This window comes from Hyperolius riggenbachi, chromosome 10 (assembly GCF_040937935.1).
Source record: "Hyperolius riggenbachi isolate aHypRig1 chromosome 10, aHypRig1.pri, whole genome shotgun sequence".
In the NCBI taxonomy this organism is placed as follows: domain Eukaryota; kingdom Metazoa; phylum Chordata; class Amphibia; order Anura; family Hyperoliidae; genus Hyperolius; species Hyperolius riggenbachi.
The window spans coordinates 218,252,840-218,279,521 of record NC_090655.1 but is presented as its reverse complement, the minus strand read 5'-3'; the positions used below and the strand labels follow the sequence as shown (position 1 = coordinate 218,279,521).

The 26,682-nt window shown below is 48.1% G+C and overlaps 1 protein-coding gene across 1 annotated transcript in view; it reads right to left on the bottom strand.

Annotated features, from left to right (window-relative positions):
- LOC137536815 (uncharacterized) overlaps nucleotides 1-26,682 on the bottom strand; it is a 231,220-nt gene that overhangs the window by 31,381 nt on the left and 173,157 nt on the right. Inside the window, exons 19-20 of the mRNA XM_068259012.1 lie at nucleotides 23,947-24,135; nucleotides 3,615-3,996 (exon numbers count right to left, since the gene is read on the bottom strand). Of these exons, the coding sequence (XP_068115113.1) occupies nucleotides 3,615-3,996; nucleotides 23,947-24,135 (571 nt within the window). The remainder of the gene's footprint in view (nucleotides 1-3,614; nucleotides 3,997-23,946; nucleotides 24,136-26,682) is intronic.

Here is a 26,682-nt window from a genome sequence, read left to right as displayed (position 1 = left end):
GAGGAATGTCCTATAAACTATATGAAAGGAACACAATTATGCAATGAGTAAAAGTTTATCTCGGATCCACTTTAAAGTTACGCACCTTGCTACGGAAGCAGCTCGTGTAACTAAGGGAAAGCATGATCCTTACATAGCAGCGAGCGCTGCTATGTAAGGCAGGCAAAGCGGGCGCTCCTTCACATGCGCTTGATGAGTCAGGCCCAATGACTATTGTCAGCTTGTTTTGGGCTGGTAACAGTAAGTCAGCCAGCAACTGTGCCCAGTCTGTGTACAGTAATATACAGGGACCATTTTCAACTTATTACAGGACGGTAACACTAGGTCACCCCTACTTTGACCAAACTGTGTACAGTATTGTACGGTGGCCATTATTAGCTTATTACAGGCTGTTAGACTGGTCACAGTAGACGTGACTTAGTGTTGTGTGCAGTAATGTACAGTGACCATTATCAACTTGTTAAGGGTCAGTAATACTAAGTGAAACCCCTAATGTGCCCAATCTGTGTACACTTACAGTATGTACAGAGACTATTATTAGCTTATTACAGGCCGGTAACAATAAGTTACCCCCTACTGTGATCAGTCTGTATTCAGTAAAGTACAGTGACCGTCAGCTTATTATAGGTCAGTAACACTAGGTCACCTCTACTTTGACCAATCTGTGTACCTTATTTTACAGCGACCATGATCAGATTAAAGACAAACACTTATATTGCGCTTTTCTCCTGGCGGACTCAAAGCGTCAGAGCTGCAGCCACTAGGACATGCTCTATAGGCAGTAGCAGTGTTAGGGAGACTTGCCTAAGGTCTCTTACTGAATAGGTGCTGGCTTACTGAACAGGCAGAGCCGAGATTTGAACCCTGGTCTCTGGTGTCAGAGGCAGAGCCCTTAACCAGTACACTATGCAGCCACTGGATTATTGCATGCCAGTAGCGTGTCAAGTGACTGCACAGTATTAAATAAAAATACCAATGTAATTTAAGTTTTTACTGCTATAAACCCATCCTTAGTAAAACTATTAACAACAAGAAAAAATTCCTATAAAAATTCTTGTTATAAAAATAGGGGAATTCTGTCATTACAATAACATGCATTGCATAAAATCAACATTTTGTTTTTATCACACACATTCTTTCATCAAACAGTACCATAAAACAGAGCATATAAACAAAAATATTGGCTGTTGCAATCCACTGTAGTATATCACAAGGAATGCCTGATGCACGTTTTGTGGCCACATGCCTCTTCCTCAGGGGCGTAAAAAAAAGCTCATTTTTTTCACAATTTCTTTCAGCCACAGACATTCTATCGGATTCAATATCAAAGAGCAACGATCTGAGGTTAGAGCAAACATAAGAGCCTTTGTTTGACAGAGATACAGATTGCTTATTTAATCTCTTATATGGTGCCCCTTGTGAGTAATGTCACTCATAATCTCCAGTAAATCAGTCTATAATTGCCCAAGCTTTAGCTCTCTTTAAGCCTAATGTTTCCAGCATGCCACCTGAAGTAATGAAAATGGGTAGATTTGATGCAAAGTATGTTATTCAAATAATGGAAAACTACTTTTACAGCCAGAATTTCTAAAATAATACTTGGTTTATGACTGCACAGTATGCCTGTAATGAGGTATGAAAAGTAAAATTCCTATGTACACATTAAATGTGAGACGTTAAGGTGTGGTGTGTGTAATGTGACTGCACAGTAGGCTTTTAATGAGCTATTAACCCACTATGTACATATTAAATGTGAACAAAAATAGTAATGTGATGAGTATAATGTGACTGCACAGCGTGCCTGTAATAAGGTATAAACACACTATATACACAGGGAATGTGAGACGTAATAGGAATGTTCTATTTGTAATAAGACTATACAGTATACCTGTAATGAGTTATGAACACACTATTTACACAGGGAATGTAAAAGCATTAGGGGTGTAATGTGTGTAATGTGACTGCACAGTGTGCCTGTAATGAGGTATAAACACACTAGGTACACAGGGAATGTGTGAAGTAATAGGGGTGTGATCTGTGTAATGTCACTGCACAGTGTGCCTGTAATGAGGTATAAACACACAATGTTCACATGGAATGTGAGAAGTAATAGGGATGTGAAGTGCCTGTAATGAGGTATAAACACAACAAGGGCTTGATTCACTAAAGCGTGATAACTGCTATGACAGCAGTTATCACGTGATCTGCTGCGCACAAAGGTTTGTGTGTGAAGGCCATTACTTGGCGTGATAAGCAAAGGTTTGTGCGCGATCACAGGTGCTTTTCACGTGAAAAGCGCCCGAGGTTGAGTGCAAACCTTCACTTATCGCGCAAAGTAACGTCGTTCGCACGTAAACCTTTGTGCGCAGCAGATCACATGATAACTATTGTGATAGCAGTTATCACGCTTTAGTGAATCAAGCCCTATGTACGCAGGGAATGTGAGAAGCAATAGGGGTGTGATGTGTGTAATGTGACTGCACAGTTTGCCTGTAATGAGGTATAAAAACACTATTAACACAGGAAATGTGAGGAAAAAAAAGGTGTGTGAGGTGTGTGATGTGTGTTATGTGACTGCACAGTGTGTCTGTAATGAGATATACACACTATGTACACAGAAAATGTGAGAAGTAACAGGGGTGTGATGTGTGTAATGTGACTGCACAGTGTGCCTGTAATGAGGTATAAAAACACTATTAACACAGGAAATGTGAGAAGAAATAGGGGTGTGATGTGTGTTATGTGACTGCACAGTGTGCCTGTAATGAGGTATAAACACACTATGTACACAGGGAATGTGAGAAGTAATAGGGGTGTGATGTGTGTAATGTGACTGCACTGTATGCCTGTAATGAGGTATAAACACACTATGTACACAGGGAACGTGAGAAGTAATAGGGGTGTGATGTGTGTAATGTGACTGCACAGTGTGCCTGTAATGATGTATAAACACACTATGTACACAGGGAACGTGAGAAGTAATAGGGGTGTGATGTGTGTAATGTGACTGCACAGTGTGCCTGTAATGATGTATAAACACACTATGTACACAGGGAACGTGAGAAGTAATAGGGATGTGATGTGTGTAATGTGACTGCACAGTGTGCCTGTAATGAGGTATAAACACACTATGTACACAGAGAATGTGAGAAGTAATAGGGGTGATGTGTGTAATGTGACTGCACTGTATGCCTGTAATGAGGTATAAACACACTATGTACACAGGGAATGTGAGAAGTAATAGAGGTGTGATGTGTGTAATGTGACTGCACTGTATGCCTGTAATGAGGTATAAACACACCATGTTCACAGGGAATGTGAGAAGTAATAGGTGTGTGATGTGTCAATTTACTGCACAGTCTGCCCGTAATAAGTTAAAAACACAATTTAGTGAGTGACTCTCAGAGTTATAAAGTTCTCATCTGTTCAGCATAGTATTTCTGCTGTGAAATGTAGCTGGATACTTCTTAATCACCCATCGCTACCACAGAACAGAACCTACTCCAGAGCCATTTAGGTGTCTGATCTGTTATTGTTAGTAAACTGTCACCAAATACAATCAAGAAAGATATATTCGTTAAAAAGATATCCAGTATTTAATGTTAACTACTCACCTGTTATGCTCTCTGTAAGATGGTCCTCATGCACGCTAGTTGTCCCCATCAGGTCATCTGTCCATGCAGACTGCTGATCACCCCTCACATACGTCTCTTCTTCTTCTTCTTCTTCTTTAATAACCCTTATTATTAAACCTTCCTCCTGGAACTGCTGATCATTGGTCACATTCGTCTCTTCTTCTTCTTCTTTAATCACCTTTATTATTAAACTCTCCTCCCGGAACTGCTGATCACTGGTCACAGAGATCTCTTCTTCTTCCTCTTTAATTGTCCTCATCATATTATCTTCTTCCGTAGACTGCTGATCACTCATTATATATGTCTCCTCTTCTTCTTCTTCTTTAATTGACCTTATCTTGTCACCATCCTCCATAGGTTGCTGATCACCCATCACATATGTCTATTCCTCTTCCTTTTTAATTGTCCTTATCAAGTCACCTTCCTCTGTAGACTGCTGATCACTTGTCACATATGATCGCCCCTCACATACGTCTCTTGTTGGTTAAGCTCAGATCTTAGTTCTGAAATAGATAATAAATATCTGTAAGATATTAGCACTAATAAACAGAGTATAAGAGAGAACATCATTTTCTAGGGATTGATAATATCCTGCTGTGGTATCCTGCACATTCAGTACCACAGTCCTCTCTTCCAGTGTGCCCTGCTCATCATCTGGTGCTTCTCTCCTCCTCTCCATACACACATTCCTTGGAGGTTACAGCAGAGCCAGCAGCGGTAGATTGATGAGGATGTGAAGATAGAACAGCTGGAGACAGAGGAAGATAGGAGCAGAGGCCTGCAGCTAATTAGTTATAAATTATCATTAGTCAAGGTTCTGGCACCTGATGAACTGGGCAGATGGGACTGCAGCTCCATATCCTGACCATAACTGAGCCCATCTGTCCATCATGTACTAACTCAAAACTGGACATTCATCTGCAGATCAAATCCACCAGGATGAATCTTCAGATCTGCAGATGATTGTCTGTAGAAGAATGTCCATTAAACAAGGTGTGTATGTGATTTTCCAGATATCATAGACTATGAATGCATTTTGCAGGTACTGATGTGTTGCATGTGTACAGCATCTGCATGTGTACAGCTGCTATGGAGCCTGTTGCCAAAGGGGGCCCGGGGATCTCAGCCAGCAAGCAGGGGGTTCTCTATGTAGTCTCTATGACTAAAGAACAACAAATAAGTAGTCCAGCACCATCTTCAAACAAGTTGAAAGCTTTATCTTCCAATTATTCAGTAACTGAAGGTCAAAAACACACCAAAGTGAAGGCTAAATCACAAGGCATAGCAGCAAGGTTTCAAAAGGAGCAGCCTCTCTTTTTCAAGCTTATTTAGTCATACACAGTCAGTATTTCCTCTTCACTTTTATACAGGCATGCAACCAGTCACAATCACGCAACGCTGCTGTGCCAACAAGTAACAGTCCAAGGGGCCAGAATCAAAAAGGAGGAGTCAAAAAGAAACTATAGAAGTGGACCTGATGGAAAACTAAAATAACCTACCAGGTACCAATTAAAAGGCAGCTGTGTAGAGAAAAATACCATAAGTGCAACCCGGCATCATGTGACGGATCATCTTGTCCTCCAAATCGGCTTCAAGTTCAAACAACTGACCAGATGGGAGACTGAACAAGCCTTCTATACCAGCCTATGGCAGCAGTCAAGAAAAACACAGACCAATTACAGATAAGTCTGGAAGTTCAGCTCGCTGAACTATGACCTCCTGCACCTAGACCAAACCTGCAAGGAGGCGGGACGCCATAACAAGCGGAGTCCGGCTCCAAGCAGACAGGATTGGTCTCTCTGCTGAAAAAAGCACACCTTTGCTGCCAAAATGTAAACAAACACACTTCATATTAAAAAAAAATCAACCACAAATCAATGCATAACCATCTGGCCAATAATCGGTGGCACAGCAACGTCACATCTAAATAGCAAACACCCCCCAAGCCATGTAAATGGGCCCAACTCAAACACTTGCTTCAGACCACCAGGAACATCGTCCCCATTTTTTTAATCCAAAAAAAACCCTCCTCCTTAGAAAACGTTTAACCCTGTTCCAACCCCTCCTCAAAGGGGGGGGGGGGGGGGAATCATTTTGGACCTTCAATTGACTGACATAGTGGTGATATTCAATGAAGTAGCCAGCAACTGCCTGATCACTTTGTCCACAATGAATAGCAGATTTATAATAATAATAATGGCAGTATTTGTATAGCGCCTTTCTCCTGTCGGATTTAAAGAGACACTGAAGCGCAAATAAAAATATGATATTATGATTTGTATGTGTAGTACAGCTAAGAAATAAAACATTAAGATCAGATACATCAGTGTAATTGTTTCCAGTACAGGAAGAGTTGAGAAACTCCAGTTGTTATCTCTATGCAAAAAAGCTATTAAGCTCTCCGACTAACTTAGTCCTGGAGAGGGCTGTTATCTGACTTTTATTATCTCAACTGTAATTGAACTGTTTACTTTTCCTCTGCTAGAGGAGAGTTCATTACTTCGCAGACTGCTCTGAAAGACTCATTTTGAATGCTGAGTGTTGTGTAATCTGCACATATTAGAGAATGATGCAATGTTAGAAAAAACACTATATACCTGAAAATAAAAATATGAGAATATTTTCTTTGCTGCTAATCTTCTAGTAATTATTCATAGTACACAACCAATTCATTATATCATATATTTTTTTCCTCTTCAGTGTCTCTTTAAAGCGCTTGCGAGGCAGCCACTAGAGCGCACTCAGTAGGCAGTAGCAGTGTTAAGGAGACTTGCCCAAGAAACTCCTTACTAAAATAGGTGCTGGCTTACTGAACAGGCAGAGCCGAGATTTGAACCCAGGTCTCCTGTGTCAGAGGCAGAGACCTTTAACACTATCCAGCCACTGCTGGAAGCAATACAATCTTGGGTGGTTTTCCACACATAGGAAAAACCACATGGACAGCATTATAATTAGATACATGATATATAGAATACATATTTCAATCCACTAAAAAAACATTAATCCTGAAAATGTTTTCCAGACAATGTGTGATGAAGATATTGACTTTTAATTATTGCTATTACATGTTGCACAAGAGACAGGGAAAATGCCCTTTCTTGTAACAACATGTTTAATCTTACTACTTCCATAGTCTGCTCTGGCTAGCCTGTTACCAATAGCGGGATCTGTCTGCACACCATTACAGGTGGGTCTTTGAATTCCTCGATATTCGTAAATCCATGTCTCAAAATTCACCAATGTTTTCTCATAATGTTATCTACATTTAATGACTAGGTAGAGTAAGTTAATACAAAGGGAATCCAATTTCTCATACTCTTAACTGACTCTGAGAATAGCCTTAGGTAGTCCCATGAGAAACCACTCCTGAACTACACTAATCAAAGGCATAATCTATAGAAACTCTGACAAGGAAAGAGGATCATTGGTGGAGTTCCAGAAAGGTACTGTATGTTGTGTGCTTCAAGAGCTCTACTTACTTACTCTGTGTTTGAGTGGAAGGGTTACCTATATTTGAAGAGGGCAATCTGCTTGACTGGCTTCCTATATTTAAGGGTCTTACACATCTACCTATACATGAGGGGATAATCTGGCTAGCTATATTGGGGGGAGGGGGGTTTAATCTGGCTACCTATACATGGGGGGAGCTAATCTGTCTACCTATACATGGGGGATAATTTGGCTATGTATACTTGGGGGCTACCTATATATCTTTTTTTTTTTTTTTTTTGGGGGGGGGGGGGGGACCCAATCAAAGTTTTGCTGTGGGACCCCGTAATTTCTACCGATGCCTCTGACTGCAGGTCAGAAGGAATGGCAATTTTAGAAGTAGAAGATGGGGCGCTAGTATGGTATAGATGACCCAGAGAGAAAGTCCATAGGGACATTCTACAAATGTGATTAGGTTTCAGATAGTGTGAGTGTATTATTAGTACAACCTATTAGGTCAATTAGAATTCTTTAAGTTGTAGACATTGATGTGATTGGAGAACTTTCTTGCTTGGTCACATAAACCATACTAGGCCTGAAGAGGCTGTACAGGGGGAAATGCCAGCACTGGAGGGACACGGCTATATTAAATACACAGTATATCTTCTCTTTACTCTGTGATGTGACTGAAATGAGTTATTACCAGAAAGATGAGATGTCAACAATAGTCTATGGCATATGGAGAGGGGCCATTAGACAACTGGCAAAACAAGTCAAAACCGTTATATAAAAGTCTCTTCACGGGGGTGATCAGAATAGTGCCCCCTAAACCCTCCTCACCCATATTATGGACTGTATACCACAACCCCCTATACCATTCCCTATAATCCCTCAACCACCCCCTCCCCCCAATGCTTAGCTTAGGCAATGCTAACTGTATTTATTCCTGCTGATTAAACTTTTTAGATGAGTGACAGCAGGTGTACTAGAACGTCCTTTATAGCAAAGTATGTCCACCCTAAACATCTGCTTGGGTCAAAATTTAACAAGAATCATACAATTACCTCTTCCAATTAAGTGTTCCGTCCACTTCCTGCAACTCTGGTATGTTACATCACTTCCTGTCTTTGGCTTCATTACTTATTGTGTTTGCGTTTCACCTTGGAGAGGCGAGGAAGCCATCTTGTGGTGAATAGACAAACTGCAGCCTCTGTTTGTAGCATCACCTGCACGCAACCATCTAATACTATCAGTATAACTATTTTTTTTCTGTCATGTCATGTCATGTCACTCATGTCTGAACAACATCTTCATCTACATATGCATCCCATTTGGTGACGATTAGGATGATGATTATTATTAATAATATTCATCACACGTTATTATCAATAATTTGCATCATACTTTATTAACAGGGCCGTTTCTATCCATTTTGTCACTCCAGGCAAGAAGTCCTGTGTCACCGCTCACCCATCCCAAAATCAAAACAAATGCCCATGCTAAAGAATATGAACCATGTGGAGTATAAGGTCTCCGAGAACAAACAGCCTGCTGAGCCTGTCGCATTTTGTTGCACACCCCCCTTTCTACACTCCCCTACCTTAGCATGTAAATGCAGAGGATAGCACAGCAGAAGCTGTAGCATATCTATGAAACAAAAATCAGTAACCCTTTGCACGCTCGCATGCAAATGTTCAAACAAATGCATTCACAGATTCACTCATCCAGGCACAACTGTTATCCCTACAGCCAGGGGCGTTTCTAGGGTCCTTGGAGATCGGGGGCACCTGTGGGCACCAGGCGGGGAGGTATATTTGGCAAAATGGGCGTGGTCATGAGGTGAGTGGGCGTGGTCATGGGTGGGGCCAAATTTACATGAACTTAACAGCGGTGTAAGCTACAGATAACAGGCCTGCCCATCGAAATATTCTCCTTTACTTAGATAATTTACAATCAGTATAGGCATAGATCAAGTTGAAAATAAACTGTGAAGATAAACAATTTCATCCATCCTACTCCTGAAAAATGTATTAAATTTTTTAGAACCTCCCAGTTTTATTTTCTGTTTTAAAAAGCTAAAAAAGTAGGTTTAATGCTATTGTCTCATATGATAAGGATTCAGCTTTTCCCATAGTCTCGCAGTTAGCAATCATGTGACCCCCAACAAGACAAATTCAGCAATCATGAGGCCCCCAACAAATCATGAGGCCCCCAACAAGACAAATTCAGCAATCATGAGGCCTCCAACAAATCATGAGGCCCCCAACAAGACAAATTCAGCAATCATGAGGCCCCCAACAAATCATGAGGCCCCCAACAAGACAAATTCAGCAATCTTGAGGCCCCCAACAAATCTTAAGGCTCCCAACAAGACAAATTCAGCAGTCATGAGGCACATAAATAGACAGCATTTCACATAAATAGGCAGAATGCCCCCTTAATATGGTAGCCCCCAAGTTAGGTAGTGAGTGACAGAGACCCCCAGGTTAGCTAGTGAGTGACAGGCGCCTCCAGTTAGGTAGTGAGTGATAGGGACCCCGGTAGTGAGTGACAGGGAGCCCCTTTAGGTAGTGAGTGAGTGCCAGGGAGCCCCTTTAGGGAGTGAGTGAGTGCCAGGGAGCCCCTTTAGGTAGTGAGTGAGTGCCAGGGAGCCCCTTTAGGAAGTGAGTGCGTGCCAGGGAGCCCCTTTAGGGAGTGAGTGAGTGCCAGGGAGCCCCTTTAGGGAGGGAGTGAGTGAGTGCCAGGGAGCCCCTTTAGGGAGTGAGTGCCAGGGAGCCCCTTTAGGGAGTGAGTTAGTGCCAGGGAGCCCCTTTAGGGAGTGAGTGAGTGCCAGGGAGCCCCTTTAGGGAGTGAGTGAGTGCCAGGGAGCCCCTTTAGGGAGTGAGTGAGTGCCAGGGAGCCCCTTTAGGAAGTGAGTGAGTGCCAGGGAGCCCCTTTAGGAAGTGAGTGAGTGCCAGGGAGCCCCTTTAGGGAGTGAGTGAGTGCCAGGGAGGCCCTTTAGGGAGTGAGTGAGTGCCAGGGAGCCCCTTTAGGGAGTGAGTGAGTGCCAGGGAGCCCCTTTAGGGAGTGAGTGAGTGCCAGGGAGCCCCTTTAGGAAGTGAGTGCGTGCCAGGGAGCCCCTTTAGGGAGTGAGTGAGTGCCAGGGAGCCCCTTTAGGGAGGGAGTGAGTGAGTGCCAGGGAGCCCCTTTAGGGAGTGAGTGAGTGCCAGGGAGCCCCTTTAGGAAGTGAGTGAGTGCCAGGGAGCCCCTTTAGGGAGTGAGTGAGTGCCAGGGAGGCCCTTTAGGGAGTGAGTGAGTGCCAGGGAGCCCCTTTAGGGAGTGAGTGAGTGCCAGGGAGCCCCTTTAGGGAGTGAGTGAGTGCCAGGGAGCCCCTTTAGGAAGTGAGTGAGTGCCAGGGAGGCCCCCCTCTAGCCGCTGCTCCCCCCCCCCCCCCTTACCTTGCAGCAGACCTCAGGATCAGCGGCGACCCGACCAGTAAGAGCGGGCGCCGGACGCACCCGCTCGATATGCGGAAGTGATGTCACTTCCGCATATCAGTGCGGGCGCTGGGTCCTAGCGCCTGCACGATTGGTCGCCGGCTCGCCGCCTGATCCTGAGGTCTGAGAGACGCGGCGGCGGCGGAGGCGGCGGCTGGAGAGAGCCGCTGAGATCCGTGGCACCCCAGAACAGATTGGGGGCACGTGCCACGCTAAAATAGGGCTAGCGACGCCCCTGCCTACAGCTAAATTAAAAGCCGGGGTCTTAGTTCACAGAAGAATGCATTATTTTGCTTAGTCACTTACACTGCGCAGAAGTACCCAGGTAAACGTTGATGTCCTAAATCTGGCCCTGTAACATGCATAGTGCAGACATGCAAACATTCATTGCATCAAACCTATCTAGGAATTAGGAGAACACATCATGACGTCCTCTCATGGGACAGATAGTGCATCATACCAATCGCACAAGGGAGCTAACGCAATGTATCCATGCGCACAATGCACATACACCAGCATAAGCCGTGTGCATGCTGACAAAAAACACAAACAGGGGAAGGAGGAAGTGCACTTGATTAAAACCCTGGCCACAAGGGTCTGTAACAAGAAAAAAACACATAAATCCAGGCACATCGCCTCTAGTTAGGACATTTAAATAAGTAATTTAACCTCCTCCCGACCGCGTCACGCCAATTGGAGTGGCCGCGGCGGCAGCCCCAGGACCAGCTAATGCCGATTGGCGTAAAGTCCTGGGGCAGCAGTTTGCAGGAGATCGCGCGCACACTGCGTGCGCCAGGCTTGCTCTCCAGGATTCCCGAATGCGAATTTACCCGAATTATTCGGGTAAATTTCAGCGTTCCCGAAGTCGAAGCCGAATGCGCCGGACCCGAAGCCGAAGGCGGGCGAATGTGCTCATTTGAATTCGGCCGGATGACGCGTTGGGTTCGGCTTCGGGATTCGGGAGTGACGCGGGCCAATCAGAATTCCTCCAGCCGAGTCCCTGGCAACGCTAGCAACCAATCAGAGGAGGGGAGCCCGGCCCTCCCCTCCTCTATATAAGGCGGCGGCCATTTTGCGGAGCTATGCACTTGTGTGACTGAGCTAGTACTGAGAGCATCTCCAGTGCTGTGCTGCGTTTCTGATCAAGTGTATTCTGTGCTAAACCTAGGGTTTTGCTTCCTAAACACCTCCTAAACACATTCATTGTACTGTTATATAGACAGGGCCGGCCTTTGACCTGAGCGACCGGAGCGATCGCTCAGGGCGCTGTCTTCCAGGGGGCGCTCCTACCACCCTGGCTGCATATATGCTATTTAACTGGCTGCAGCACAGGCAACGGCTGGGTCCGTTTCGTGTGGTAGCTCCGCCCCCTGGTGCCGCTGGGGGTGATGGGGGCGAAGACCAGGAAACTGCTGCTGCGGCTCTGCCTCTTGAAGTGCTGGCACTGGCAGTACAGCTAAAAAAACTTTTGTAGTGGCAGGGCGCAGTATATTGTTGCTGCCTGTGCCTGCTGCACTCCGTGTCTGCATGCACCTGACTTCTCACTGGGCAGACCAGAGCAGCAGCATGGAGAGATGTCCTGGAACGCAGTGTTATGCTGGCTGGGATGAGTGGTGCCCGCTCCGCCCCCCTCTCCGTACACATCCTCCTCTCACTGCACGGGAAACTATCCGACTATCTGCTGTGCACATCTCAGCAGAGATGACAGACAGGTAAATAAATCTTCACTACATGCATGTCTCAGTGACACTGCCTTACTGCTTATTGTGCTGCTGGTTCATTCAGTAAACTCCCTGAGAGCCACTCAGTAGGCTGTCAGCGGACTAATTTCAAGGGAACTTGTGTAAACTTCACTAAAAGTCAGCGACGCACACATAATCTGTTTTTTTTTTTTTCACCTTGCATCCTTCTTTAGAGCAGTCTGCATTGCATTCCTTTCTAATTACAGGAATGTCTGTGCCTGCTCCCCAGGGACTAGCTCACAAACGCGCCCCCCCCCCCCCCCTCCCCAGAGCCAGACTGTATCCCAGCACCTTGTTTTGAAGATGTCCTGCTGCATGAAGTGTATAGGTACATACACACATCTGATTTGCGCAAACAAACGGTCGTTCGGACGTCAAATTATGCGTGTGTACAGTCTGTCGTTCAGCTGATCAGAGTGGACTTGAGCAATCCGCTTGGACAGACAGACTGTACACACGCCCGATTTGACGTCCGAACGACCAGTCGTTTGCGCAAATCAGACGTGTGTATGTACCTTATCTGTACTTCCCCCAGTTTCACTTCACCTGCTCAGTGAAGGCTAGTTCACACTTGAGCGCTTTTAGCACTTTGCTGATCGCTAGTGAACAGCAAAGCGCTGCTGCTAATGTATGCCTATGGGATCATTCTCACTGCAGCCTTTGCGATTTGCATAAATCGCAAACATGTTGCATGCAGCACTTTGGGGGCGATTGAGATGGGATTCTCGTTCTATTGAACAGGAAACACAACGCAAATCGCAGCAAAATCGTGATTCGCAATTTGCATTCTGAGTGTGAACTAGCCCTCTGTAATGCAGGGAACTCACCTCGCCGGACAGGTCAACCAGCTCCTCCATACTTCACGTCTCTATGACTACAGTGTCCTTTCTTGTCATTTGACCCGACGTCAGGCCACGTGACGAGAGGGGGCGCTGTCATCATGGAGACATGACGCATGGAGGCGATAGATCGCCGGTGGTACTGTCCGGAGAGGTGAGTTCTCTGTTACACACTGCTGGCCGCCTATACTAATGGAGGGGGCCAGAGGGGAGGGAGGGAGTGAAAGCCCCTTGGTCAGTGGCCACCTATACGAACTGGGGGAGGGGGGAAGCAGACTGGCCACCTATACTAACTGGGGGAGGGGGGAAGCAGACTGGCCACCTATACTAACTGGGGGAGGGAAGAAGCAGACTGGCCACCTATACTAACTGGGGGAGGGAGGAAGCAGACTGGCCACCTATACTAACGGGAGGGAAGAAAGCACACTGGCTACCTGTGCTAACTAATACTGGGGGGATACCTAATACTTGGGGCACCTGTGGCTATCTAAAACTGGTGAAGGGGGAGGGGACACAAAGGTGCCTAGTAATTTTTTTTTTGGGGGGGGGGGGGCACCAAAATCTGGTTACGCTCAGGGCGCTGTGAAACCTAAGGCCGGCCCTGTATATAGATAGATAGTAATCTGATTGTTTGTAGTCAGCTAGTGTGTACTGTATACTGTGCTAGGCGAGTGTTAGTCTGTGTGCAGGCTAGGCCTGCTAGCCTAGGGCAGCCTTAGCCTACTACTAGCTTAGGTAGGTTAGGGATTCTAGTTAGTTGTGTATTATAGTAGTTTAGTTAAATTGTACTGCTGCTGTGCTGTTTGCTGTAGTCTGTTTATAGCTTCAGTACTGTTAGTTAATACTACTTAGTTAGTTAGTGATTGACTGTGTACAGGCCAGCATCCCTTGTTGTCACCTGCTGTGTGACTGTCATAATTTGCCGGCGCACCCTGTTGATTGCGTCTGACCGTGTATGACCGACCGACTGTAATTTGTCACCCACTGTCTGGCAGTTAGTTATATTGTTTACTGTTTAGTACAGCAGGCGGTTAATAGTTACTACCTGCGCGTACAACCGTACTACTACTAGGTAGGTGGTAGTCTTCCACTACTACTACCACCCACCCCTTCATTTAATTTTTTTCATTTGTTACTGTGTGATTTATTACCTTTCTGTAGTAAATTGTTACATTTCGCAGGCCAGCATCCCTTGTTGTCACCTGCTGTGACATTTGCCGGCGCATCCTATTGATTGCGTCTGACCGTGTGTGACCGACCGTAATTGTCACCCACTGTCACACGAGTTAATACTGTAGAGACTCACTGTTAGTAGTAGTAGTACTACTACTACTACAAAACATTTTTTTTCATTTTTTGTTGACACTTACCACCAGTCAGTCACCACCACCACCACCAACCCAGACTTTATTAAAGTTTACACCCTTTCCCGCCGTTTTCTACACATTTGTTTTTTGTTTTTTTTACTGTATTCGTATATAAGTGCAAAATGACTGGCTGAGGTAGAGGAGGAGGCACCACCAGGAGAGGCAGCGCCATTGCAGCAGCCACTGCCAGCAGCAGCAGGTCTGTGACTGGTCCGCCGCCAGCCACTGACCGCAGAGTTGTGGAGGAGGGAGCAGAGGCGCAACAGCAGCGCATTGCGCCCATCTTTGAGACCTGTCGTCACCCCTGGCCCATTATGGAGAGTCAGGCGCAGGCTGTGGTTGAATTGATGGCGGAGCAGGAAGCCACCGTTTCCAGCCAGGCCTCCAGCACCAGCAGTGAGACCAGTGCCACCACCACCAGCACTCCGGTCCGCAGCAGGCCTCCACCACCGCTTGAGGTCACGGTGACCCCATTGACCAGCCTGCCCTCACTGAGCTCGGTCTTCACCCCAGTGACTGCAGCCGTGTACAGGGATGTTGTGGAGAAGTTTGAGCATGAGATAATGGGGACATCATCATGCAAGGAGGAGGAGGAGGAGTTGGAGGTGGAGCAGTTTGTTGTTGGCGCTGATGAGGAGGGGCGTGATGCAGGGGATTTTGGGCTACTGGATGTGGTTGAGGAGGGCTCAGAGGACATTTTTGGGGATGATGATGACATGCTGGATCCTCCCTATGTGCCACCACCAGTACCACCAGCATGATTGCTTGAAGGCAGCTCGTCATCGGAGGAGGAGGTGTCTCTGGCGCAGAGGCATGGCAGCAGCAAGGCGGAAAGCACAGGGCATGGAAGGCAGGAGCCACAGCCTGCTGCTTCAGCTGCTACCACCACCCGCAGCAAACCTCCAACCAAACCAAAAAGGCACAAGCCTCCAAGGGCACCAAAAAACCCCAGCCCTCAAGCTCAAAGGGCAGGTTGAAGTCCCCAGTCTGACTGCTCTTCACTAAGTGCACAGAGGACCCGACCCGTGCAATTTGCAACAGTTGCAAGGTCAGTCTCAGCAGAGGTCGCGATCTCCTCAAGCTGAGTACCTCGTGTAGGGTGGCCATCCGTCCGGATTTCCGCCGGACAGTCCGGTTTTTGGACCTGTGGTCCTCCGTCCGGAGGAAGGCAAGGGAGGACAGCCAGATGTCCTCCTTTTCGGCCCTCTCCTCCTCCACCTCCCTAACGCAGCGTTAGTTAGTAACGCTGGTGGTGCACAGGCGCAGTGGCGCTGCCTGTGATGATGTCACACGTTACGTGTGACACACATGTAGCCGGCAACAGAGGCAGCCGTCCGTGATTGGCGGGGGGGAGGAGCCGACCTGACATCGCGCGAGTGCGACCCAGCCAGAGCCGCACCCATAACTACACAGCACACAGCAGCCAGCCGCCATTAGCCACTGCCAGAGACAGTCCCTCCGTCCGGACTCCACACCCAGCCAGCCAGGCAGCCAGCCACTAGCCGCCCACTGCCAGTCAGTCGCTCCGCTCCTCCGCACTAGTGCCTGCCAGTGCCACCAGCAACACTAGGCCTACCTGCTAGTAAGTAAGCCAGCAGCAGACAGCAGTACTCGTAGATAGTAGTGAGTGAGTCACGAGGAGTGAGAGATGTCTGCTGACCGCCGTTCTGTGCTGTGGTCACTTCAGGTCCTGAAGTTCAACCTATAGGACCTGGTTCAGGAATCAGGAGGTCACTCCAGTCCAGTGACCAGTCCACAGAGTCTCTCTGCATGGTCAGTTTAGTAAGTTACTGACAGTAACTTGTTGTGGGGTGGGTCACAGATCAGTTGGGGGTGGGTCTGACTGGGTCAGACAGTCACTGGTGGTCAGTTCAGGTGGGTCAGTCACTGGTGGTCAGTTCAGGTGGGTCAGTCACTGGTGGTCAGTTCAGGTGAGTCAGTCACTGCTGGTCAGTTCAGTTGCGGGTGGGTCAGACGCAGTCACTGTTCAGTTGGGGGTAGGTCAGTCTAGTCACTTGTCAGTTCAGTTGGGCCCACACTACTGATCTAGCCAGCCTAAGCCAGCAGCAGTGAGTGAGTGCCGTACTGCCGCCGGCGCCGCCCGCCCATGGTCAGGTCACTCCAGTTCGGGGTGGGTGAGTCACTGGTCAGTTCAGTTCGGGGTGGGTCAGTCACTTTTCAGTTCGGGGTGGGTCAGTCACTGTTCAGTTGGGGGTGGGTCAGTCACTGGTCAGTTGGGGGTGGGTCAGTCACTGGTCAGGTCAGTTGGTGCTTGGGGTAGGTCAGTTACTGCTGGTCAAGTTCAGTTGGGGGTGGGTCAGTTTAGTTACTGGTCAGTTCAGTTGGGGCTTGGGGTGGGTCAGTCACTGCTGGTCAAGTTCAGTTGGGGGTGGGTCAGTCTAGTCACTGGTCAGTTCAGTTGGGCCCACACTACTGGTCTAGCCAGCCTAAGCCAGCAGCAGTGAGTGAGTGCCATACTGCTGCCGCCCGCCCGTGGTCAGGTCACTCCACTGGTCTGTTCAGTTTGGAGTGGGTCAGCCACTGGTCAGTTTAGTTTGGGGTGGGTCAGTCACTGGTCAGTTCAGTTGGGGGTGGGTCAGTCACTCAGTCAGTCCCCTCACCCGGAGAGTCCCTGTCCCAGAAACAGCCAGAGAGCCAGCCAGAGGCACTGGCAGCTGCAGCTAGCTGAGCTAGGCCTACAGCCACCAGGCAGCACGCACGAGCTACCAAGAGGCAAGAGGACAGCCACTGTTAGCCAGCCAGAGCTTAACACTGTGGTAAATTAAACCACCACCTACTTTTGCCTGGACTGGAGTCTGGACGATTACACTGCCTGCACCGTGTCTTTTATGTAAGGTGAGCCATTGACATTGTGTTTGTTATTATTTTAAATGCCCTTTACCCTCTCCTATCATTGCTATTTTAAATGCCCTTTACCCTCTCTCCTAGCTATTCGTCACCCAGAGAGTCCCAGGACCCAGACACAGCCAGAGAGCCTCGGTGGTAAATTACACCTACTTCTGCCTGGACGATTACACTGCCTGCACCCTGTGTCTTTTATGTAAGGTGAGCCATTGACATTGTTATTGTTTTAAATGCCCTTTACCCTCTCCTATCACCTTTTGCAAGTAACTGGTGTATATATCCAGTCCAGAGCAGACTCAGTATACTGCTTGCCCAAGGTACAGATGCATCCCCCACAGTCGAATGAATGAGCTGCCTTTTATGGAAAGGATAACACTGTAGTATGTGGCTGTGACCGTGACACAGGCTGCCTGTGACAGTGCTTGACATTGCTGCATACTACTGTGTGTGTTATCCTTTCAATAAAAGGCAGCTCATTCATTTGACTGTGGCTGTGGGGTGAGGGATGCATCTGTACTTTGGGAAAGCAGTAAAATAGAAGTAACTTCTCCAATATAAGCCCTGCCTTTCCCCTAATGTGCTAATCCTGTTCTCTGTGTATCTTCATCCTTTCCATAGACCTCAAATGACTGCAAAATATCATATGTTCATTCTGAATTTAGAAATCCTCACTCAATTTCTGCATACCTCCCAACATTTTAAAGCTAGGAATTGGGACACTTAGGCCACACCCCTAACCCCCCCCCCCCCGCTTACCGGTATCCATGGACGCGTACCAGCATCTGGCTTCCTGTGACGTCACAGGAAGCAGATTGAAGCCGGACATCGGTACGTGTCCATGGATACCGGTAAGCTGACAGCCCGCTCCGCTTAGCTGCACACTCTGCAAGTGGGGGGGGGGGCAGATTCCAAGGGAGGGAGGGAGGTAGTAATGGGATGCACGTGTCCCGCATCCCACTTACCCGCGGCTGTCGCCTCGATCATTTTTTTTCCACCCTCACTGCCCACTGCTGCCCGGGACTTGGGGGGCTCATACCGTGACAGCGGGAGAGCCCCCCAAAATCGTGACAGTCCCGACGAAAACGGGACGGTTGGGCCATATGATTTCTGGTGTGTTTTTGTGTGTGCAGATTTCACTATTAGTGGAGCCAAAGAGTCTGGATTTAAGCCACTACCAATCTAGTCACCTAGTCATCAACAGCTATTGCCTTAAATAATCCTGTTATAAGGTAGGCCTTCTTGACAATTAAATTGGAAAAAAACTATGTTATCGGTGACTGGGTGGCAAAATCACAAATATATTTTCCTTCATTGTTTTTACAGCCTTACGTACACAGAACGACCACTCTTCAGATACTTAGATTCTGCTACAGCAGCTACATACAACAATGCCAAAAAGAAAAACTACTTACAGCTCTGAGTGGTCAGCACAGCATCCTTACATTTTAAAGAGCAGGAAAGATGAATTTCATGCCTTCTGTACAGTGTGCAAATGTGATGTAGACATTAGCTGCAAAGGAAAGGGAGCTATAGAGCGGCATGCTGATACAAACAAGCACAGGCTGAATGTGCGGAGTGCAGGTGCATCTCTTCTTTTCTAATACCCGGTCACCTCAGAATGACAAAATATCTGCTGCAGAACTTTGCAAAGTGTATCATGCAGTGAAGCACCACCACTCTTACAGAAGTGTGGACTGTGGCATTAAAGTTGATAGAGAGATTTACAATGACTCCTCTATTGCTAAAAGTGTGGCCTGTGGAAAAACCAAAGCAAAATCTCTATGTGAAAATGTTCTTGTAACGATTGGTGTCAGCACACAGAGAGAATCTGATTATTGGTGATCTGCAGTATCACCAACAATACAGATATATACCCGATTATTGATGATCTGCAGAATCACTGATAATACAAGTATGACTAACCTCTGGACACCTGATAAAGTGTGTTTTGTTGCAACAGTAGGCTGTCTCCCGTGGGGCGGGAGACGCAGATAACAATGAGCATGGACCACCTGAGGGGCAAGTGGCCCTTGGCTATGTGAGGACTATCTCCTAGAAAAGGGGACAGAGATCACCTGAGAGCCAGTGATTCCCTGCAATACCGGGAATCAGACTATACTGCAGCCAAAGGACTCCTAAGGGATAGAGCCCTTGGCTGTACTGCAGAGAGGCCTCTCTGAGGAGCAGGAGGTCCCTGCAGCTAACTGACACTAGATGGAATAGTGTCACGGGTAGTACAGACAGGCTGAACACTTGAGGGATGAGTGACAGCCCGAGGGGTCGGGCAGGCCAGGTCGGCAACACCCGAGCTAATGGTAAACAGATATAAATCACAATCCTAGTCTGGGGTGTGAGGTCTCGACACCCAGGAACTAGTCTAGAGAATAACACAGTAATAGCACAGTGTTCCTAAGCTTGAGTGTGTGGTCCTTGGTCACCACACCTTGGAACTGGTCTAAATGATAACACAGCAATGACACAGTATCCCTAAGCTTGGGTGTGAGGTCCGTGGTCACAACACCCTGGAACTGGTCTAAAGGATAACACAGCAATGACACAGTATCCATAAGCTTGGGTGTGAGGTCCGTGGTCACAACACCCTGGAACTGGTCTAAAGTATAACACAGCAATGACACAGTATCCCTAAGCTTGGGTGTGAAGTCCGTGGTCACAACACCCTGGAACTGGTCTAAAGTATAACACAGCAATGACACAGTATCCCTAAGCTTGGGTGTGAGGTCTGTGGTCACAACACCCTGGAACTGGTCTAACATATAATACAAACGTAATCTGGCTAAGTGTGAATTCCCAGGTCCTCCTGGTTCTAACACACTGTAGGATCTGACTGAGGTCTGAGTGCTCACACGTAAGTATTCGCAACGGCAGACAACCAGCAACTGACAAGCAAGATCTAGATATACTTGCAGTGCTGTGCAGCCCCGCCCGAGCCAATGAGCCAATCCAGAGTCCAACTGGGATCAGCTGATCGGCCTGATCAGCTGACTCCCCTTCTGCTGGTATAAATGTCCTGGCGCCTGGCGCGCGCACGCGTAGCTATCCATCTGTGTGCACTAGAAGGTCCAGCCAAGCCAGACGTGTGTCGCTGCGTGGAAACCGCCGGTCTGAACGCAGAGATAGCCGCCCTGTCACTAGACCACGCGGTGACATCTCCGCTGTTCATTACAGTTCTAGCTCCATATTCTGTGCAGATGCACATAGACTACATTAAAGAACATGACCTGGCATATTCATTGGCAACAGATGCTTCAAATAAAGGCGCAACTAAGTGTTTTCCAGTTGTAATCAGATATTTTCATTTTGAGAAAGGAGTGCAACATCTGCTGCTTGATTTTTACAGTGATAGTAATGAAACTTCTGAAGCTATAACCAACCAACTCCTCTCCAAGCTGGATCAGGCAGGTCTAAATTTGACCAAAATGTCGGCTTACACAGCAGACAATGCCAGTGTCAACTATGGAAAGCACAACAGCGTGTTTCAGAAACTGAAACGGTCTCATAAGGGCGTTGTTGCAGCAAACTGTCTTGCTCACATAGTCCACAATACATCCAAGTATGCTGCAGGAAAATTGGATTTTGATGTTGAAAATGTTGTGCTGAAGGTGTACAGCCATTTCAGTATCTCAGCTAGTAGGACAGCATTACTGAGGGAATTCTGTGAGTTTGTTGAATTTGATGAGTGCAATATATTGGTTGTCACTACTTCCAGCTATTGACCGGATACTTCTATACTGGAAACCCCTGACAAGTTATTTCCAGAGTTTAGATGAGGAGGAATGCCCTAAAGTTCTGCAGACATGCTTTGCAGAGAACACCTGTGATGTGTCAGAAGCTTATTTTCTATTTCTCAGCCATACTCTGAAATTATTCTCCGACTGCATTGAAGCTCTGGAGGCCAAATCCTTCTGCGTCACCTCAGCGTACAAGCTAATGACAGATCTGAATGGCAAACTTGAGAGAAGAATTAGAGATCACTTTTTTGGCTATGCTGTGAACTCCAGGCTGAGACAGCTTACTCCAGATCTAGCTAGAAGATGTGAAGCGGATTTTGTTGATTTCTACGAAAGGGCCAAGAAGTACTTAAGTGACAGATATGATTTCTCTGAAAATAGCTTTCATAGCGAAATATCTAAACTGAGTCTTGGAAGTTTGGTGCCATTTGGAGAATTCTCTGAAGCAGTCCAAGCCTGCTTTCTGCAAGGCATTGATATGGATAGCCTGTATGAGGAGTACGCCATTGTAGAGACTTTTATTACTTCTCCAGAGGCAGCTAACAGCAGCAGTCAGGAAAGATATCTACAGTTGTTTGCTAAGTGTGAGGTGCCTCTAAAAAGTCTGAAGGCTATCGGTGCTTATGTCTTCTCTATCCCATGCAGTAATTGCTCACACAGAGCGTGTGTTTTCTATGATGTCTTCAGCATGGAGAAATGAGAGAAACCATCTGGAGGTGGACAGTGTAAAGGCAGAGCTTCAGATCTGTGTGAACCTTGTAGAAGAATGTACAGAAATGTATAAGAAATTCATGGCCAATGGCAAACTGTTAGAGGCAGCAAGGAAAGGATTGAAATATCAAAAGTAGAAGCTCCACTTGGTGAGTACAACTATTTTTACTGATGCCAATAGTGCTGCTCAAATCCGATCCGGATGCTACTCGGATAGTATCTATCCGGATTTCTCCCAGTAATGCATTGCGGCCAGGGCGGGGGGTGTAATCTTACCTATCATGACGTCTTCTTCGTCCGTCCCTCGGCGTCTCCCACGATGCGCTCCAATCTGGCGTCACGTGACAAAAAACACTTCCTCCTTCCGAGTTGAAGGAGGAAGTGTATAGTCATGTGACGCCGGATTGGAGCGCATCGTGGGAGGCGCCGAGGGACGGACAAAGAAGACGTTATGATAGGTAAGATTAATTCCCCCGCCCAGGCCGCAATGCATTCCTGGGAGAAATCCGGATAGCTACTATCCGAGTAGCATCCAGATCGGATTTGAGCAGCACTAGATGCCAGTAAGATTGCATTTTGTGGGGAAATCTGCTGCCTATGAGATTGCATTTTGTGGGGAAATCTGCTGCCTATGAGATTGAATTTTGTGGGGAAATGTGCTGCCTATGAGATTGCAGTTTGTGGGGAAATGTGCTGCCTATGAGATTGCATTTTGTGGGGAAATCTGCTGCCTATGAGATTGCATTTTGTGGGGAAATCTGCTGCCCATGAGATTGCATTTTGTGGGGAAATCTGCTGCCTATGAGATTGCATTTTGTGGGGAAATCTGCTGCCTATGAGATTGCATTTTGTGGTCGGCCGCCAGCCCTCCACCATGTGGACTATTGTGCCTCGGTAAGATGTCCTCCTTTTTAGGGTGTGACATCCTCCTTTTTGGGGTTCTGCAAGTGGCCACCCTAACCTCGTGCCTGTCGACCCACTTAGAGACCAGGCATTTTGAGGATTTTTGTGAGTATGAGAAGCTGATGCAAAGTGGCGCAGGCAGTGGTCAGAGCCAAAGAGCCACTGCACAGATTTCAGCAGCAGCAGCATCCCAACCAGCAGCAGCATCCCAACTAACAGCAACTGCAGGAGCACAGCAGCAGCAACTCACTCCTCCCCCCCCCCCCTCTCCCGGGCAGCCAGTCCTCAGTTGCCTCATCAGCTCCCTCCACAGTGGCCTCCTCATCCTCCCGCACAGGCAAACGCCACCAGACCCTGCTCAGCGAGTCCTTTCCCGGTGTGACCAAGGTGTTGCCTCCCGCTCACAGGCGCATCCGGGTGCTGAACGGGTTGCTTGCCCGGGCCATGTGCTCCCAGCTCCTGCCATATTCCTTCGTGCAGGAGGGGAGTGACATGAGAGCGCTGCTGCATTTTGGGATCCCGGAGTGGCAAGTCCCCAGCCGCCACTACTTCTCCCGCACGGCGATCCCAGCACTGCACCGGTTTGCCATGGCGAACGTGGGCCGCTCACTCGATCACGCTGTGAGTGTGCAGATCCACATAACCATGGATTCATGGAGCAGCCGTTTTGGGACAGAGCGCTATCTGTCCTTTACGGCACACTGGGTCAGCCTGGTGGAAAGCCCGAGCGAGGAAGCAGCAGGTCCACCCTCGGGCGCATCAGCAGCAGCGGCATCAGTCGCCCACTATGTGGTGCCACCACGCGGGGTCAGGGGAGAAGCAGCAGCTCCCACCGCCAAGCGACAACGCAACAGCAGCGTGAAGGCCCGCCACTGCCAAGCACTGCTGGAGATGGTGAGCCTGGGGAAGAACAGTCTGACAGCAGCCAACGTGCTCCGCTACCTGAGGGAGCAGGAGAAGACGTGGCTGACCCCCAGAGGCCTCCGAGTTGGATTGGTGGTGTCCGACAATGCCGACAACCTGCTGGCTGCCATCAGCAGGGGATACTTATCCCACATCTCCTGCTTGGCCCACGTTCTGAACCTGGTGGTGCAGAAGTTCCTGCGCACCTACCAGGGGATGGAGGAGCTGTTGGAAGCAGGGTGGAAAATTGTGCGCACTTTCCGCCGCTCAGCTGCTGCTGCGTCAAAGCTGGCAGAGATCTAGCAGCGCGAGGGCCTGCCACCACACCACCTTGTCATCGATGTGCCGACTCGCTGGAACTCCACCCTGGCGATGTTGGAGCGGCTGGTTGAGCAGAGAAGGGCTGTCTACCGGTACATTGTGGATGCCACTCTCGAAGGCAACACCAAACTCCAGCTCCTCACAAACGCACAGTGGGGGCAGATGCAGCAGGTCTGCTTGGTGTTGGCTCCCTTCCTGCAGGGAACCAACCTGGTGAGCCAGGAGCAGGCATCCCACTGCCAGTGGGTGCCCTTTGTTTGTCTGCTGGACAGGGCACTTGGCGATTTGGTGGATTTGGGGGAGGAGGGCTGGAACCAGCTGGAACAGCAGTCGCCTGCACAGTCCACTGCTGTGCAGGAATTTGAATCCCTGGAGGAGGATGAGGGGGAGTTGGAGGTGCTGGACGTCGCTGCTGAGGAGGAAGAGCAGAGCGCAGCAGCAGTGGTGCGAGGGTGGAGAGAGGAGGAAGAGGGTCAGGAGCAAGAGGAGGACGCTGACCCTGATGTCTCTGTGTCACAGAACACCCTGTTCCCCATGGCAGCGCACATGCTGCGTTGCCTGCGCTAAGACCCCAGGGTGAAGCAGATGCAAGCGAGGGAGGACGCCTGCATCAGCATGATCCTGGATCCACGGCTGAGGGGGAAGTGGGCTCAGTTTCTGCCTGCTAGAGGACGTGAGCAGTGCACAAGTGAGTTGCAGCAGCTCCTTGTTCGGCGACTGGAGGAAGCCTTCCCCCAGGCTTCCACCCCCTCTGTCCCTGTCTAGCCAGCACAGCAGCCGGTGCCTGCGGCCAGCAGCAGCAGCGTCAGGCGCCCAGGCGCTCTACATGATGGTAGAGCAGCCGAGAGAGGAGGTGCGTGCAGCAGCCACCTTCTCAGAAAGCCACAGCCAGCGCATGACCCAGATGGTGGCTTAGTACATGGGGTCCTTCAGTGGGCTTGACACTGGCAGCGTGGACCCCATGGAGTACTGGGTGGAGCGGTTGCACATCTGAAGTGAGTAGGCGCAGTATGCCCTGGAAGTCCTGTCTTGCCCCCCTTCCAGCGTGCTGTCCGAGAGGTGCTTCAGTGCGGCCGGTGGCGTGGTCACCGAGAAGTGCTCTCGTCTGTCCACAGAGGGAGTGGACAGACTGACATTTTTGAAGATCAACCAGGCCTGGATTGAAGGCACGTTCCTGGCACCTACTATCGGCGAGAGGAGGACATGAGGTGCCTGGGAATCATTCTTTGACAACATAAACCTTTATTCCCGGGGTCCTGATAATTTGGCCTGGTGTTTCTTCACTTGCAGTGGTAGTAACGCTAGCTACCATGGCCCGTGACATGCCTGCTGCTGCCACACGTCACTCCTCTTCCTGCTGCTGTTGCTGATGTATTTATATATTTATGAATTTACTGATTTATTTATGAATTTATTTATTTGTGTATTTATTTATTTATTGTATTTATACAGCGCCAACATATTACGAAGTGCTGATTTTTATCCTCCTGCTGTTCACCACCCAATGCATGCCTGCTGCTGCCACACGTCACTGCTCTTCCTGCTGCTGTAGTTATCCTGCTGTCTGTGCTCCCACCGCCAGGGTCCACAGAATACATTGCCTGTTGCCATTCGCCACTCCTCCTCCTGCTGAGTTTATCCTCCTGCCTGTCTGTGTTCCCACCGCCAGGGTCCACAGAATTATGCGCTGCTGCCATTCGCCACTCCTCCTCCTCCTGCTGAGTTTATCCTCCTGCCTGTCTGTGTTCCCACCACCAGGGTCCACAGAATTATGCGCTGCTGCCATGCGCCACTAGCTATTACGCCACTACAATAGCTATACTGTTGTAAAAAAAAATAAAAATTCTGAGGTGTCTGGGTCGAAAACTGTGCTGTCCCAGTTGTGCATTGGGCACAATGTGGGCTGCACGACTGCTGTCTGGAACCTCCTCCTGCTCTTTGGTGTTTATTTTCAGCCATGGTACCAACGCTAGGTACCATTGGCCTGTGACATTGCCTGCTGCCATACGTCACTACTCCTCCTCCTCCTCCTGCTACTGCTGCTATAGTTATCCTCCTGCCTGTCTGTGTTCCCACCGCCAGGGTCCACAGAATTATGCGCTGCTGCCATGCGCCACTAGCTATTACGCCACTACAGTTAGCTATGCTAGTGTTGAAGATAATATTTTACAACAGTAGAGTTCTGTAAGGGAAGAAACAAAGAATGTTGGTGGTGGACGGTGAAGAAGAAGAAGAATAACCATGTGAAGAAGAAAAAGAATTAGGTGAAGAAGTAGTAGAAGAGGAAGAAGAACCAGGTGAAGAAGAAGAACCAGATGATGAACAAGAAGTAGAACCAGGTGAAGAAGAAGAAAAAGAAGAGCCAGGTGAAGAAGAGGAAGAACCAGGTGAAGAAGAAGAAGAACCAGGTGAAGAAGAAAAGAACCAGGTGAAGAAGAACCAGATGAAGAAGAATAAGAAGATGAAGAAGAACCAGGTGAAGAAGAAGAGAAGAACCAGGTGAAGATGAAGAAGAGAAGAACCAGGTGAAGATGAAGAAGAGAAGAAGTACCAGGTGAAGATGAAGAAGAATAGAACCAGGTGAAGAAGAAGAAGAAGAAGAGAAGAACCAGTTGAAGAAGAACCAGATGATGATGAAGAAGGAGAATAAGAAGACGAAGAAGAACCAGATGATGATGAAGAAGGAGAATAAGAAGACGAAGAAGAACAAGGTGAAGAAGAAGATGAAAAAACAATTGAAGA